The 13887-nt window shown below is 48.4% G+C and overlaps 1 protein-coding gene across 2 annotated transcripts in view; it reads right to left on the bottom strand.

Annotated features, from left to right (window-relative positions):
• Nucleotides 1-13887, bottom strand: part of MICALL1 (MICAL like 1) — a 36437-nt gene that overhangs the window by 3905 nt on the left and 18645 nt on the right. Inside the window, exons 5-14 of one of the 2 annotated variants that reach the window (XM_080971676.1) lie at nucleotides 12712-12848; nucleotides 11058-11623; nucleotides 9673-9736; nucleotides 8134-8540; nucleotides 7036-7523; nucleotides 5635-5769; nucleotides 4714-4843; nucleotides 3313-3406; nucleotides 2468-2541; nucleotides 66-180 (exon numbers count right to left, since the gene is read on the bottom strand). In XM_080971676.1, the coding sequence (XP_080827802.1) occupies nucleotides 66-180; nucleotides 2468-2541; nucleotides 3313-3406; nucleotides 4714-4843; nucleotides 5635-5769; nucleotides 7036-7523; nucleotides 8134-8540; nucleotides 9673-9736; nucleotides 11058-11623; nucleotides 12712-12848 (2210 nt within the window). The remainder of the gene's footprint in view (nucleotides 1-65; nucleotides 181-2467; nucleotides 2542-3312; nucleotides 3407-4713; nucleotides 4844-5634; nucleotides 5770-7035; nucleotides 7524-8133; nucleotides 8541-9672; nucleotides 9737-11057; nucleotides 11624-12711; nucleotides 12849-13887) is intronic. The other variant, XM_080971677.1, reaches the window with a different exon arrangement.

The following is a 13887-nucleotide window of genomic DNA, read 5'->3' as shown; positions in this document are numbered from 1 at the left end:
CAGTCACCCCAGCCCTACTATTTAGAAGTAGGCAGGCCATTTCCAACCACTTCCCCTTCTGCTACCTTTGCCGGTCCTCATCCAAGCAATTGACAATGGCGTTCCGCTGCTCAATAATGGTCACCAGTTCTTGCATCAGCACCTTCTCCCTCACACGGTCCTCATCTGTCCAGTCTTTCTCTGTCCGCCAAGAAAGAGAGAGGTGAGTAGGCGGTTATTTATTTACTAGGTGTTTGTACTTATAAGCCCACCTTCCTTGAAACGGTCCAGGAGCGGATTACAAAAAAAAGTGACAATTAAACAAGTACAGTTTACGTTAAAATCATAAAATGAAAGCACAAGAACACCCAACAGCAAAACATCAGCACAGAATAGCAGCAAAGAGCAATGCAGGGGTTATGTGGTGGAACTTCCTAGGGTTAGACGGTCGCACTTCTGCTCTGCGAAGGATTACATGACAAGTGTGTGCTTGAACCCAGCGTGCTCCTCCTTTTAACATGAACAGTGCTAAAGTCTGAGCAAAGTTCTGGCTTTTTAGCCTAGAATGTGCCACCCAAAGGATAAAAGCTGGCCCTTATGAAGGCGCACAACCCGTGGGATTGTGTGGGACAGAGTGTGTCAGTTCCAGATAAAATGGGTGAGAAAATCTGTGTCCTTCAGAAGTTGCTGGACTACAACCCACACTGTCCATGACGGGGTGTTGGCTAGGACAGAGAGGAGTTGTAGCTCAGCAACCTCTGGAGGGACCCAGGTTAGCTACTCCTGAGTCAAAGGGGTCTCAGGTAGTAGAGTTAAGGAAAACCGCTGTCTGGGTCCCCAGAGAGCCACTGCCCTTCAGAGTACACAGAACTAGACTGGGCAAAGCAATGTGTAAGGCAGTGACTCAGAACAAGACTGCTCCATGTTCCTTTCTTGCCTGTGAGGCTGAACATCTTCCAAGTTCTCCTCACAAAGGGTCAATTGTGGCTCAAGAAACACTGGGTTTTGCTCACTATGTTCTTCCCCATACCTCTCTACAGATCATCCGTGCCTTGAGCCTGTTTCGAGAGCTTCCCTCTTGTTGGACTTTCATGAACTAACTAGGGCAGGAAATGCCATCGACTGAAGGCTGGCAGTAGGGAAAGAACCTCTCGTTTTATTGAACAGTGCTCTCTGCTGGCAGTAAACGTGCGCTGAGATAATATTCTGCTCTGGGTAGTATTCCACCTACATATAGGTTCATGTCGAAACTCTGAAATCCTTCAATCTCAGCAAGCCTTAGAACAGCCCTGTAAGGTAGGCCGCTATTATTCTGTTCATACTGCAGATGAGATTGAATCTATGAATCTGGGAATCTATGGCTTGCCAAATGCCACCTAATGCGCCCATGGCAGAGGAAAGGTTCAAACTAGTGAGTTCTCCTCTTAGCTGACACAGTAACATCAGTTGTCTAAACGAGCAACACTCAGGCCATAGTGGAAGAACAGTTCCTGGGTCCCAGGTATTAGGCAGTTTCCTAGCCTGCCATTCCATCAGCCTGAAGCATACGGAAAAAAGGACCGCTCCATCAGCTCCACTGAGAAGCCGTCTCCAGCAGGCTTTTCTTCCTCAAATTCCATCTTGCCATTCTGTCAGACTGCAGCAGAGCAAAGGGAAGGGAAGCAGGACCACTTTACTGGCTCTGATGCAAAATCAGCAACTTTTGGCCGTTCCTCTCCTTCAGCAGTTTCCCTTCCAGCTAGTCAAAAGAACTCCATATCTAAGAACTAGTTCTGAGTTTTGTTTATTTCCTCCTCCTGCCCAATCCTTTTTCCTTTTGTGTTGTGTCTTTCAAATTTTAAACCTAGGGACAGGGGTGTTTGTGGAATGCTCTCCCTAGTGAGGTGTGTCTGTCTCCTTCATTACTGATTTTCAGCACTCTAAAAACATTCCTGTTTCTCCAGGCATTTGATGGCTGAAAAACTGCTCTTGACAACCCTGAGGTCACCGACTGAAATAACGTCTTTAGCTGGTTTTTAGAATGCATTTAACATGCTTGTAACTGTTTTTGACTGTTTTTAGTTGTGATTTATCATGGCTGTTTCTGCAGTCCTAGACTTTTTCGGCAGGAAAGGTAGGATATAAATTGGATGAATGAATTATTGATTGCTATTCAGTCTTTTTTTGGCAAACAAACAAACAAACAAACAAACAAACAAACGGACATACACAATTTTAAGGATACTGAAGGAACTGTAAGCACCTTATGAAGAAACATACTTAGGCTAACGTTCAAAGTGAGCAACCTGGAGCACTGGCCATCCCAGCAAAGCCTGAGCACACCAGGGGAACAAGAAACAGCTCACATTGCCTGGCATGGTCTCCTCACGTAGATCCTGTAACACTGTTCCCTTCAAATGCATCCAAAATCATTTTCAAGTCATTCTCAAATGCTACGGCAAAGATCGCTTTTTTAAAAACTGCTCGTATCACACCCTGAGAGACGTACCAGGTTTGTTGAGGAGGCATCGCAGCTCATACTCCACATCAGCCTGACGCTGCTCCAAGTTCTGCTGCTTAAAACTAGAAGGAAGGAAAAGAGGAGAGTTACATGCCAGCACCAAGATGTGGGAGCAGTGGGATGGGAATCTTCAGCAAGGCAAATTTATTTTTTATTTTTAACAAAATTTGCATAAACCGCTTAACTGGAAGTAAAACTTCTAAGTGGTTTACAAAAGGCATAAAATATACATTAGAATTATTGATAAAAGTTAAAGTTATTTTTTAAAAACAAAATATATAAATATATATATAAAATATATAAATAAAGTCAGCTAGGCTAAAATGGCAGATTAAAATGTCTGTCAGTTTTTACATCTTTGGGTAAAGTTTCTGACAGGCGCTGAAAAGAGTACAGTAAAGGCGTCAATAGGCAGTGAGTTCCAGAGTTTTGGTGGTGCCCCCCCCCCCTGCAAGATCTATTTCTTACAAGTGCAGAACTAATATTATGTGGCATCTGTAATAGTATATTCTATAACTAGCTCATCCTCCTTGCCATTATGGCATTCCCTATGCCTACTCAGCAAAGTCCAGATTATTTCTGAAGGTTGGAAGATCCAATCCTGGATGGGGAATCTGAGCCTCTCAAGATGCTGTTGGATGAGAGTTCCCATCATTGCTGGCCACTGGCCATGCTGGCTGGAGACGATGGGAGATGGAGCCCAACAACATATGGCGCCCCCAACTTCTGATCTACCTGTTTGAGATGGCCTTTGGCGTTTGGGACTGAGCCTGCAAAGAGCGGCACTTGCCCCCTAGAAAGTGTGTGGCCATTAATCAACCATGTGTACTTACATATAGATGAGTTCAGACTCCCGGCGCACCAGCATGTGCTTCTCGTGGATGAGCTTGAACCAGTCGACCAGCAAGCCGTCTTCAGGAATATCTGCTGGTCAAAGGGACAGAGGAAGGGAAAGAGCTGAGAAGGCCACACGGGTACGAAGCTACCTTACTGTCCTGGCCTATCTCAGATAAGGAAGATGCACGTCTGACAGTTAACTCTTTGTTGGCTAGAGAAACACTTACAGTAGCTTCCATCGTGCTCTGGATACACATACTCACACACTTCTAGCCTCTATGCAGCTGTCCATAGGTCTGGGCCCTACGGAGAAGTTGCGGCAACAATGGGGCCCCCTCCCATCCTCAGGCTTATCTGACGGGTGGCGTGGCCTCAACCTGAGACCTCCTGCACAGAAGTCGTCGCTGCTCTTCCATTTTCAAGCCCCTCCTGCTCCCAGGAGACAGTGGGACAGAGGAAGGTCTACTGACCCGTCCCTTGCCTGAACGGTCTCTTCTTCTTCTGCCTTGAATTGCCCTGGCTCCTGCTCCTGCCTTGTGGGTTGCGTGGCATCCCATAAATCACTGGTCCCTCTCTGGGGTCACTCCCCTGTCCCCCTGCCTCTGCTACACACTCTTCAGAGCCTGACACCAATACTGAATTAGACCATTGGTTCATCTACCTTGGCAGTGGCTCTCCAGGGTTTCAGACCAGGGGACTTTCTCAGCCCTACGTAGAAATGCCAGGGACTGAACCCAGATCTTTGCCATGCACAGCATGTGCTCTACCACTGAGACCTTCCCTGAGATCTGCCCACCACAGAGGCAAAGGGATGAGGCAGCTACAGCAGCTCTTACTGTTAGTCCACATTAGCTTCAGGGCACCTGAAACCTAGAAATGCTATTTTTGAAGCAGCAGCACTACCAGGACACGCACAAAGGCATTTCCTCAATCACCTCCATCTCCGGACACAAATACCAAACATCCTGGAGGGTTGGCTTTTGTTTTTAAACCTGACCCATCTTTTCCAAGTTGCCAAAGCTTAACCTCTTCCCTCCTTGCCTTTGCTCTGAACACAGAAACCCTTCTGCCTGAAAGTTCCCTAACCAAGTATTACATGGTATATATTTTAACAAACATGGATAATTCATATACATATAATATTTTTTAACATTCACCCCATGAATATACACAGTGGGATAAGCAAAGATAGGCAGGTGGTGCCCAAGCCATGGAAAAGCAAACTTGGCTACATTATATCAGGTGCAGGGAAACCTTTGGCCTTCCGGGTGTTGCTGAACTAGAACTCCCAGCAGCCCCAGCAAGCATGACCGAAGATGACGCTCATATATCCTGCGAATCTTCCTGCCTTCTGCCTCGCCCTGCGCAGCCTCACAGGCAGTGATCCACCACTCTACCATTATTTTCCATGCTGCGAAGCTTCCTTTCCAGCTCAACCCCTCGATGCTCCAGCTCATCCAGCTGTTGCTCAATGCTGTCCATCTCGCCATAGATGTCCTCCACTGGAACATACTGGTCTGACTGAACCTGTAAAAAGGCAAGGAACCAAAGATCATGCTTCCTGTTTCTAACAAGGCAGGCGTGGCTTTCTAGAAGATAACTACTGACTCCAGGGTGGGAGGAGGGAGATAAGAGTCATGGGGAATACATTTTTAAAAATATGTATCTGTGAATTAGGGCAAGATGTAGGGCAGAACCTGGCAGGGGTCTCCCACCCAAAATCTTTCCTAGCCTCCTTACCTAAAATTATCACTACTGAATGTTTCAGATGGTTTCCTACACAATCATGAGGGGCAGAAACTTGTTTTGGCCGACATTCTTAAGGAGACAAATTCTGGAGTCCACAGAGTAAACATAAAGCACTGGTGAGGAACCTCCAGCCTGCAGGCCTAACTAAACATGTCCTGGTCCTACTTTGGCCTGTGCTGTCATTTCCCCAAGCCTTGCCCCACACCTGATCCCAGATAACTGTTCCTCTGCAAGCGAGGCTTGCCTTCAGCACCTTTCAAGCCAGGTTTCAGGCTCAGCATTTAGAATCTGCCCCAGCAACTTTTGTTACGGTGTAGCTTTCAGAGGAAGCCACAACCACTACATACAAATGCCTCACACCAGCCCTTAGCTCTCAATCACCCCGCTAGAAAGTATGCAATCCCTCTTCACAGGGGTGGTATTCAATTAAGTTTTACTCAGAGTAGAACCCACCAAAGTTAACAAACACGACTGAGTTAGCTCAGTTAATTTAAATACTCCTTTTGTGAGCAATTTGTGGGAAATTAAGTAGCATGGCAAATGAGGCAGAAGCCCCCAATCCTCGTTACCTTCCGTTTAATTAGTGGGAAGCCATGTCCCGGAGCAGGAGGCCTCGCTGGCTTGGGTCCCTTTGGAGTTTTCTTAATGGAGGGGGATGTGACAGGCGACGGCTTCCGGTTGAAGGGATTCTCTTTGCAGGATGACTGGGGACAAACACACCAAGCAGAATATCAAAATATACCTCTTGGGCTGCACCACAATGGGATCCTGAACCTGCCACTCCACCCTGGCACTTTTGAGGACCATATCTCTGGAGCAGGGACTCAGCTCTGGCACGGGGGGGGGGGGGCGTAGTAGCCAGGCCTCTTTTGCAACAGACACAGGCCAGGGACTCCTGATTTTGAGCAAGGGAAATGAGGCAGTGCACACGAGAAATCACAAATGCTGGGGACACTCCCGACAGCCATGCTCAGCAACTGAGGACAAGCCAGCCACAGTGAGACTGCCCTGCAGTTCAAGGGATCCTGGTGGAACAGGGAATTGCATGGTGGAGCAGTGAGTTTTAAATTTCCCGGGGTAAAAGATGGAGGGAGGGGGGCTGACACGAAACCCTGCAGCACTCTGTGGCTGGGGAATTTCGTGTCAGCCCCCTCCTCTGCAGCTCATGAGCCACAGGCAGCCCTCATTTCAAGCCCTCTGCATGTGATCAGTTTAGGCTTATGTTAATGGGAAGGGGGAGAGAATGGAGCAAAAAGCCAAAACTGATGGAGAGTTAAAGCAGGGGTGGGGGAATCAGAAGCCCCCCAATCAGATCTGGCCCTAAGCACCATTAAACACAGCCCTAACAGACTTTCCCCATGAGAACAGCCTTTGTTGTGCATGCCATCTTTAAAGCAGCATTGACAGAGGATCTGAAACCCTGTGCAATGCTTCATAACAGCAGCTTCTACCCGGAGTTAATTATTTGTAAGGCTGCAAAATAAGCAGTACATAACATAACCAGCGGGTGGTGCTAGAGGCAAGAGTGGAGAGCAGGCCAAGAAGTTGTCATGTCTCTGGGGATACAGTGGTACCTTGGTTTACAACCATAATCTGTTCCGGAGGTCTGGTTGTAAACCAAAACAGGTTGTAACCCAAGGTGCGCTTTCGCCAATGGGGCCTCCCCCCAAAAATGGGTTGTAATCCAAAAAAAAAGGGACACACACTTCCAGGTTTGACGTGGTTGTAATCCAAAGCGGTTGCAAACCAAAGTGCCACTGTATGAAGACAGTAAAGCTGTAACTCTGGCTGGGACTTCCTGGCCAGATGCTTTGTTACAGACACAAACATGCACACATAAAAACTTCTCAGTTCATTTCAGGGACCTTTCAAAGTAACAGAGCAAGGCAAAAGGTCATTGTTTTTCAAAAACCTGCAGGGACGAAGGATGGGTCTCACGACCAGAACCTAGGAAAGCGACTCCAACTTACCTTTGGCTGTGCTTTGGGTGATGGAGAGCTCCTGGCAGCCGCACCACTCAGCTCCGAGGCCAAGAGGATAGGCGTGGGAATGGCCCCGGCCGAAGGCTTGGGGGAGGCTCCCCCAGGAGAGGTTTTCAAGTTCCCAGATGAGGAGGTTCGGGCAGTCTGTGAATGTCCCCCTTGTGCCTCACTGCCATCGCCAGCCAAATCGCTGGAGGACGAAAAGGAGGAGTTGGCCGAGCTGCTGGGCAGGGCTGTGGGACACTCCTCACCAGAGGAGGAGAGACGGGGGAGCGGAGGGGCTGAGGAGGAGACAATGGAAGTGGCGGCTGGGACGTGGACTGCGGGCTCCGAGGAGCTCTTGGGCACGGAGGTCTCGTCCAAGTCGTCCGCGCCCTTGGCCAAACACTCGGATGCGATGCTCTCCAGGCTCAGGGCGGGCGAGGGCGTGGAGGAAGACGGCTCCGAGCGGGAGAGTCGGGAGATGGGGTGGTGAGCTGCAACGAGGGGAAAGTACAGGTGAGACGAAAGTCGGGGAACTCAGGCCCAAGCATGGCTCTTTAGGCCTCTCTGCCCAGCCCTCTGAACCCTCCCCATGCCACACCTCCCACTGGCCTTGCTTTGGCCCCCAATATGCCTGCTTGGAATGTGTCCTTGAACTCCGATATTGCCTCTTGATTGTCCATTTGGAGGACAGAGAACGATGTGTGTGCGCAAAACCTAGCCTACTGGTCCAAAGGCAAAATTTACCTTTGCTGCCCCAGCCAATTTGCCCCCCCCCCCCCAAAGCACCCAGGAGTGAAGGCAGCGCTCGGGCAGAAAAAAAAGTCATAGCATGACAGAACACCTTTTCCAGACAGGCCCATTCGAAAGATGGGGAACCTGAGCATCTCCCCTTCAACGTTGCTGGACTCCAACTCCCATCAGCCTTCTCCAGCATGGCTAGTGGTCAGGGATGATGGGAGCTTGAGTCCAACAAAGCCCTGAAGGAACCCCAGCCACGGCAAGCATGGCAGGACCAGGCCTCAAACATCCAAGCCACATTGGTGCAAGCCATGAGAGAGCTCATTCTTTTCCTTCCTGTTGGAAGGCAGGGTGGAGACTCACCAAGAGGGGATGCGTTGGGGGCCCTTGGAGCTGGCCGCTTCTTGGTCTTGGGGCTGCTGGTGGGGGTGATGCCATACCAGGGATGAGCCACCTTGGAGGTGGGCTCGCCCTCACTCTGCTCTTGCTTTGGCGTGCTCTGTTGCGCGACGACTCCCTCCTCTTCTTCCTCCTCCTGCTGCTCTTCCTCATCATCCTCAAAGGGATTATACGGCTTGGGCTCCTCCGGAGTGGGCCTGCCTTCCCTGCCTTGCGCTTTCCCTTCTCCGCCTTCATCCTCCTCTGAAACCCTTGAGGGGCTCTCCTTGCGACTACCTGGCGGGGGAGGCGGAGGGGCCGGCTTCTTCTTGGGCTCTCCCTGGACCAATGCAATCCAGGGAGGGTCTTTGGGCCGCAGGCATTCCCCAGTTCTGGCAGGAGAAAATATATGGGGTAAGGAAGGATGAAAGGGGGAGAGTACAAAATGGAAAAGAGGCTCCTCCCAAGCAAGACGCTCGGTCTCTGAAGCCCAAGGCTGCACATATTCCGCAAGTGTGCCACACAAGACCACAAGCTGATAGTGAACACAGCATTCACTCCCCCCCTGCAGAATCTTAATTTACTTCATAACCCTTTGCTTAAAAGAAAAAAGAAAAAAGATAGACACATGTATATTTTGAAGGCTGAAAAGCAGAAAGCATATTTTCTTGGTACTGAATCATGACTTTGGTTGTTATGTTTAGAATATACACGGCCCTGTTATTTTTTTCTCCAATCTTTCAGGCAGGAATACTGAGCAGCAGCTTTGGATTCTCAAGCTATAGATAGTCTGATGCACTGAGAACAACCATTTCCATCTGTGCTGGACTGGGAGACATCAAGTGACTCAGACATGACCCTGAGCCTTTCCATCTTCCCCTCTATGTGGCTGAAATTGCGAAGAGCTGCTTAAAGCATGATGAAGAGTCTTGTGACACATGGTCCAGGGAAAACTACCCGATTTCTTAGCTTTGCTAGTCCTTAAAGGTGCCACAAGACTCTTTGCAATAGACTAGCATAGCTACCCTTTGGAAATCAAGACATGCTGTTCTTCCTACACAGGGTTCATCTGCATGATTTACTATCTAGTCAGCCTTCCCCAACTGGGTGCCCTCAATATGTTTTTTAACTCCACCTTCCCATCAGCACTGCACAGGAAGGGTTCAGGGATGGTGGGAGTTGCAGGCCAACAACATCTGGAGAGCACCAGGTTGGAGAAGTGTGGTCTACACAGTTGTTTGTTAACTTGCATTTTGGCAAGAGATACACAGATTGAAGGGGGGGTGTTGCTGTCTGTATTGCTCTGCAAGGACCCAGGATTCTCTCTTCAATAGTTTGGGGGGGGGGGGGAGTGTCACTACTTCAGAATAACAAGTTCTGAATGAGCCCCCATCCCTCACTTAAAACCTCCAATGCATGCCCATCCTGCAGCTCAATTTGCATGAACAGGGAAAAAGGAAAATGGAAGGAAGGTCAACATTTATCTCGCTGTCTGTGTGTGATTTGCAAGCAAAAGGGACATACCGCTCGGAGGACGTGGGTCTGCCTCTGGGCTTCGGAACAGGAGGACAGGGCTCAGGAGGCCTACCTAATCCAGAAATGAAGAACACAAGAAAGGGTGCAACATTAGGGGCTTTTATGTTTAGGAGAGGGGGAAAGGCAAGTAAGGGAGAACATGATAGATGTGTATACAATTATGCAGTTTGGAAAAAGTGGAGAGAAAGGATTTTTCTCCCTCTCTCGCAACAGTTTTCAAGCACTACTGAATTTGTTGGAAAATTCAGGGCGACAGTTAATACTTCTTCTAGCACACAGTTAAATCTATGGGATTCATTCCCACAGGACGTAGGGATAGCCAGCAAAATAGGTGCCTTAATGGAGGCTTAGACAAAGTCATGGCAGATTGCCATAATGGCTAATAGCTCTATGTTTTCCCCCTGTACTGTCAGAGGCAATCTGCTGCTGAATAACAGCTGTTATACAAGTGGGGAGACTGCTCTTGAGCTCTAGTTTTGCTTGCAGGCTTCCCATAGGCCTCTGGTTGGCAACTGTGAGAGCAGGATGCTGGACTAGATGGGCCTTTGGTCTGATCCAGCTGGGCTCTCCTAATGCTCTTAACATACCCATGTGTCTCATCTCCTAGCAAGGATGTCCAAATCCATTACGCTGGGATAACTTGTTTTTATAGCCAGGGATGAAAGCTCCCAACATGCAGCTGCGCAGCATCTTGCGAAACCTCAGAAACTAGGAAAGTGGCCAAATAAATCTTCTCTTGCCTTCTGGGAGCATGACTGCACAGCCACACAGCTCCTTTCCCTCCATCCTGGCTACGGCTCTCTGATCTATGCCCAAGGCACACCCAGCCTTGAATCTCCACGCCCTTCTTTCCATCCACTCCACTGGTCCTTACAAGAAAATCGTGCTTGTGGAAGAAGAATGAAGCAGCACACAAGGAGTGAATGCAGTTAATTCATGGGCACAGAATCCAGGTTATCTGTCCCATCAGAAGGGCATGTTTCACAGGACAAAGGGGCTTTCGCCAAGCTGCCCACTGCTACAACTGAAATGTACCTCCAAAGGTTTTCTCGTACAACCCCCTGCCAATTGTATTTATTTATGCGGAGAATTCTATACTTCCCCTCAACAAGGATGGCTGCAGTGCAGTTTACAAAAAAGAGACAGCAGGGAATCTGCTCCTGCAACATCATGGGTGGCCACCTACCAGAGATGTTGTAGCAGCAGGTTTCCTGTCTCAGGAGTCTAACTAGATGGCCTTTGAGGTTCCTTCTGTGATTCTAAGATTCCAATCCACACAAGCTGCAAATGAGGGCTCCCATTTCAGTTTGGCTATTGCCACGGTGCTGCAGATGGGTTCTTCACTACTTCCCTCTGTGCACGCATTTCCTTACCATTGGCCAGTCCAGTGCCAGGCTCACTGGATCCCTCGCTTTGCACGTTGGCTCTGGGTTTTGGAACAGGCTGGGAGCTTGGCGGTGACAGGGCTGCTGCTGTGTCTGTGCTCTTCCTGGGGGCAGGCGTGGGCCGAGCCTCCTTGAGCTGCCCGTGTTGCAGGCTAGCCTTCTCTTGCATGAGCAGAGGTGGCTTTGCTGGCACAGGAGGTTTGGGAGGTGTTTGGGAGCAGGTTTCAGATCCGGGAGCAGGGGCAAGTGTTTCGTTCTTTGGCTGCGCAAGAGGCATCTCGCTCTCCACTCCATCAGCTACCCTCTCCCCCGTTTTGCCTATCTCTTCCGCAGCAGATGGGTGCTCCTCCAGTATTCCGTTCTCTTCCTCCGCACCAGTGCTCACTATCCCAGTCTCCCCGCTTTCCCCCACGTGCTGAAGATCTGGGCTTGGCCTGCGCTCCATCCTCCCGCTCAGGCCCAACTTGCCACGATGCTGGGTGCACACAAATGTGCCCAGTTCAGGTCCAGGCTTGTAAGAACCGGGGAGGAGAGTGCTGGAGCATTCCTTACACCTGCCGGAGACACAAGCAAAGCCTGTCACCAAACAGTGGAGATAGGCAAGAATTGCGGAGTTGTGATCACAGGCACCCTTAGAAGAACAACCTTCCATTTACAGCTTCGCCGAAGATGCCCTGTGACACTCTAGGCTAAGTCACTTAGCTTCTCTGTTTCTTGATTCCCCATTTGTCCACATAGAAATTACAATTGATTTGCACTTCTAACTCAGGCTATAAGGTTTTCAGAGAAGAGATTGGTGCCGTCTCTCTCACACGACTTAAACTCAAAAGCAGTTTTGCTTTCCGGGGCTGGATCTGTCTTCCATTTTTGCGTGGGCAAATATGACACCATAAAGTTAATCAAGTACATTTTATTCCTCAGAGAAAAGACATATTAAGTAAAACAATCAAAGCTGGTTTGGAAAATGTGCCTCTTTCCTGAGAAACAGACGTGCCCCTCACTTTTTCTACACTACAGTCGTACGCCAATAACACAGAAAGCAGGTCAGAACTGGGAATGACAGCGAGACTTATGAGCCTCATGGATTTAGTAGCAGAACATCACAGTAGAGTTCTATATTCCCACACCTGCCCATATTTTTGAAAATGATATGACCTCATCATTTAACCTACAGTAGTGATGTGAAAAAGCCTTGAAGCCCCATCTGTTTCAGCTTTCTTTTTTCTTTTTAGGCTGCTGGGTTTTAGAGGACTGGGTTTTAATCTTCAGTTTATCTGGACATTCTGGTTATTTTTATGCTGGGCTGTACATTGTTTAAAAGTCTGATTACTTTGTAGCTACTATTCACTGGCTGCTGTTGCAATCTGTGTTTTACTGTTCTGATTCTCAGAACAGTAGCAATTATGGGACCCACTCAAGTACAGAAGCTTTAGGTTGCTGCTTATTTCTTTCTTTTCGTAATGAAGTTACTGACCTCATGGTAGCTGGCAAAAATATGCAGGCAGTATGTTCTCACTACTCATAGAACAGAGATGATCTACGTGGGCTTGGCATAATTAGAAGGCGATGCCTGGCAAAGAAGGATAAGGCTACAGGAGAGCAGGTGGCTCCACTTGGTCTTCAGTGAGGAGGAAGAGCTTACCTGAAGCACTGGCGGTGGTACAGCTTGCCATCAGCCAGGTAGCGCTGGACCAAGTGGACGTGTTGTTGGCAAGCTGCGCAAGTGCTGCTCAGGGTGGTTCTCTGGGACTGCTCTGCCAGGCCTGCAGCATCCTCATCCTGTGGCAACAGAAAGGTGGCGTAAGAATGCCTCCACAAACAAAGAGATTCAGACATTCTTGGGACTGGCCTCAAGAGGACTCTTGTCTAGCACAGCAGAGCCTCAAACCTGAAGAAAGATCTATTCAGGTACCAGGGTTGCTTACCAATTTAGGGCCCTACCCAGTTCAAAGTATTAAGAAGCAATTTATCCAACATCCACAGCCCAGATCTCAGCAAGGTGCTCTGGCTCTCAGCCAGTCTTGGAATGAATGGCGCATGATGCTCTTTCCTACGATGACTGCCAAGGAGGAAGAGGGGAATCTTCCAATACCAGTTCAATAATGTAAAATTCTCAACAGCTCATAAGAACTACTAAATCTCTCAACAAGACCCTTGAAAGAGGCACATATATAGCTTCCAGGTTACACTATTATTTTCAGAATAGAAGCCGTATCTTGACTTTCCTTCTTCTTCAGAAATTCAGTTGTTACCTCCAAATGGTTTGCATTATTTGGCTTACTCTCAATTTGCAGATAACTGGTTTGTTTTCTGTATTCAGGAGCGGCCAACCAGAGGTGTACATGCCACATCCACACACCAAATCAATTTTCTATGGACTCTGGTAGTAGCCCCCCCCCCCAACCTTCTGATTAAGTTATGGTAAAAGGTCTGTCTACCTTTTCACTTGTAAAGATGAAAGTTTCTGAGTTTCAGCAGAGAGGCATGCTATACTCTCTTTTGGATTTTGAATGTATTGTTAAGCCTGAGCAAATGTGCTGCACAACTTTGCAGGATCCCTAATTCACTGTCGCCTCCTTCTTTGCATGCATGTTTCCATTCCCCGGATGATTGCAGGCTTCTGTGTTACTGTTTGACATGATCATGTGGAACTGTTGGCAGTAGAAAGTGTTATACTGAGAAGTCATGGAAGAAGCCAGTACTTTGTCTTCATGCATTATTGCTGACTGGAGAAAGACAGGTGTTTATCATACAGCAACCCTGTCCAGAGGCAAGCTCTGTTTCACAGTCTCTATGTGCAACTGAATCCTAGTTTGAA

Source organism: Podarcis pityusensis (assembly GCF_964106645.2).
Source record: "Podarcis pityusensis genome assembly, chromosome: 10".
Classification (NCBI taxonomy): domain Eukaryota; kingdom Metazoa; phylum Chordata; class Lepidosauria; order Squamata; family Lacertidae; genus Podarcis; species Podarcis pityusensis.
This window is presented reverse-complemented; position numbering and strand designations above follow the sequence as displayed.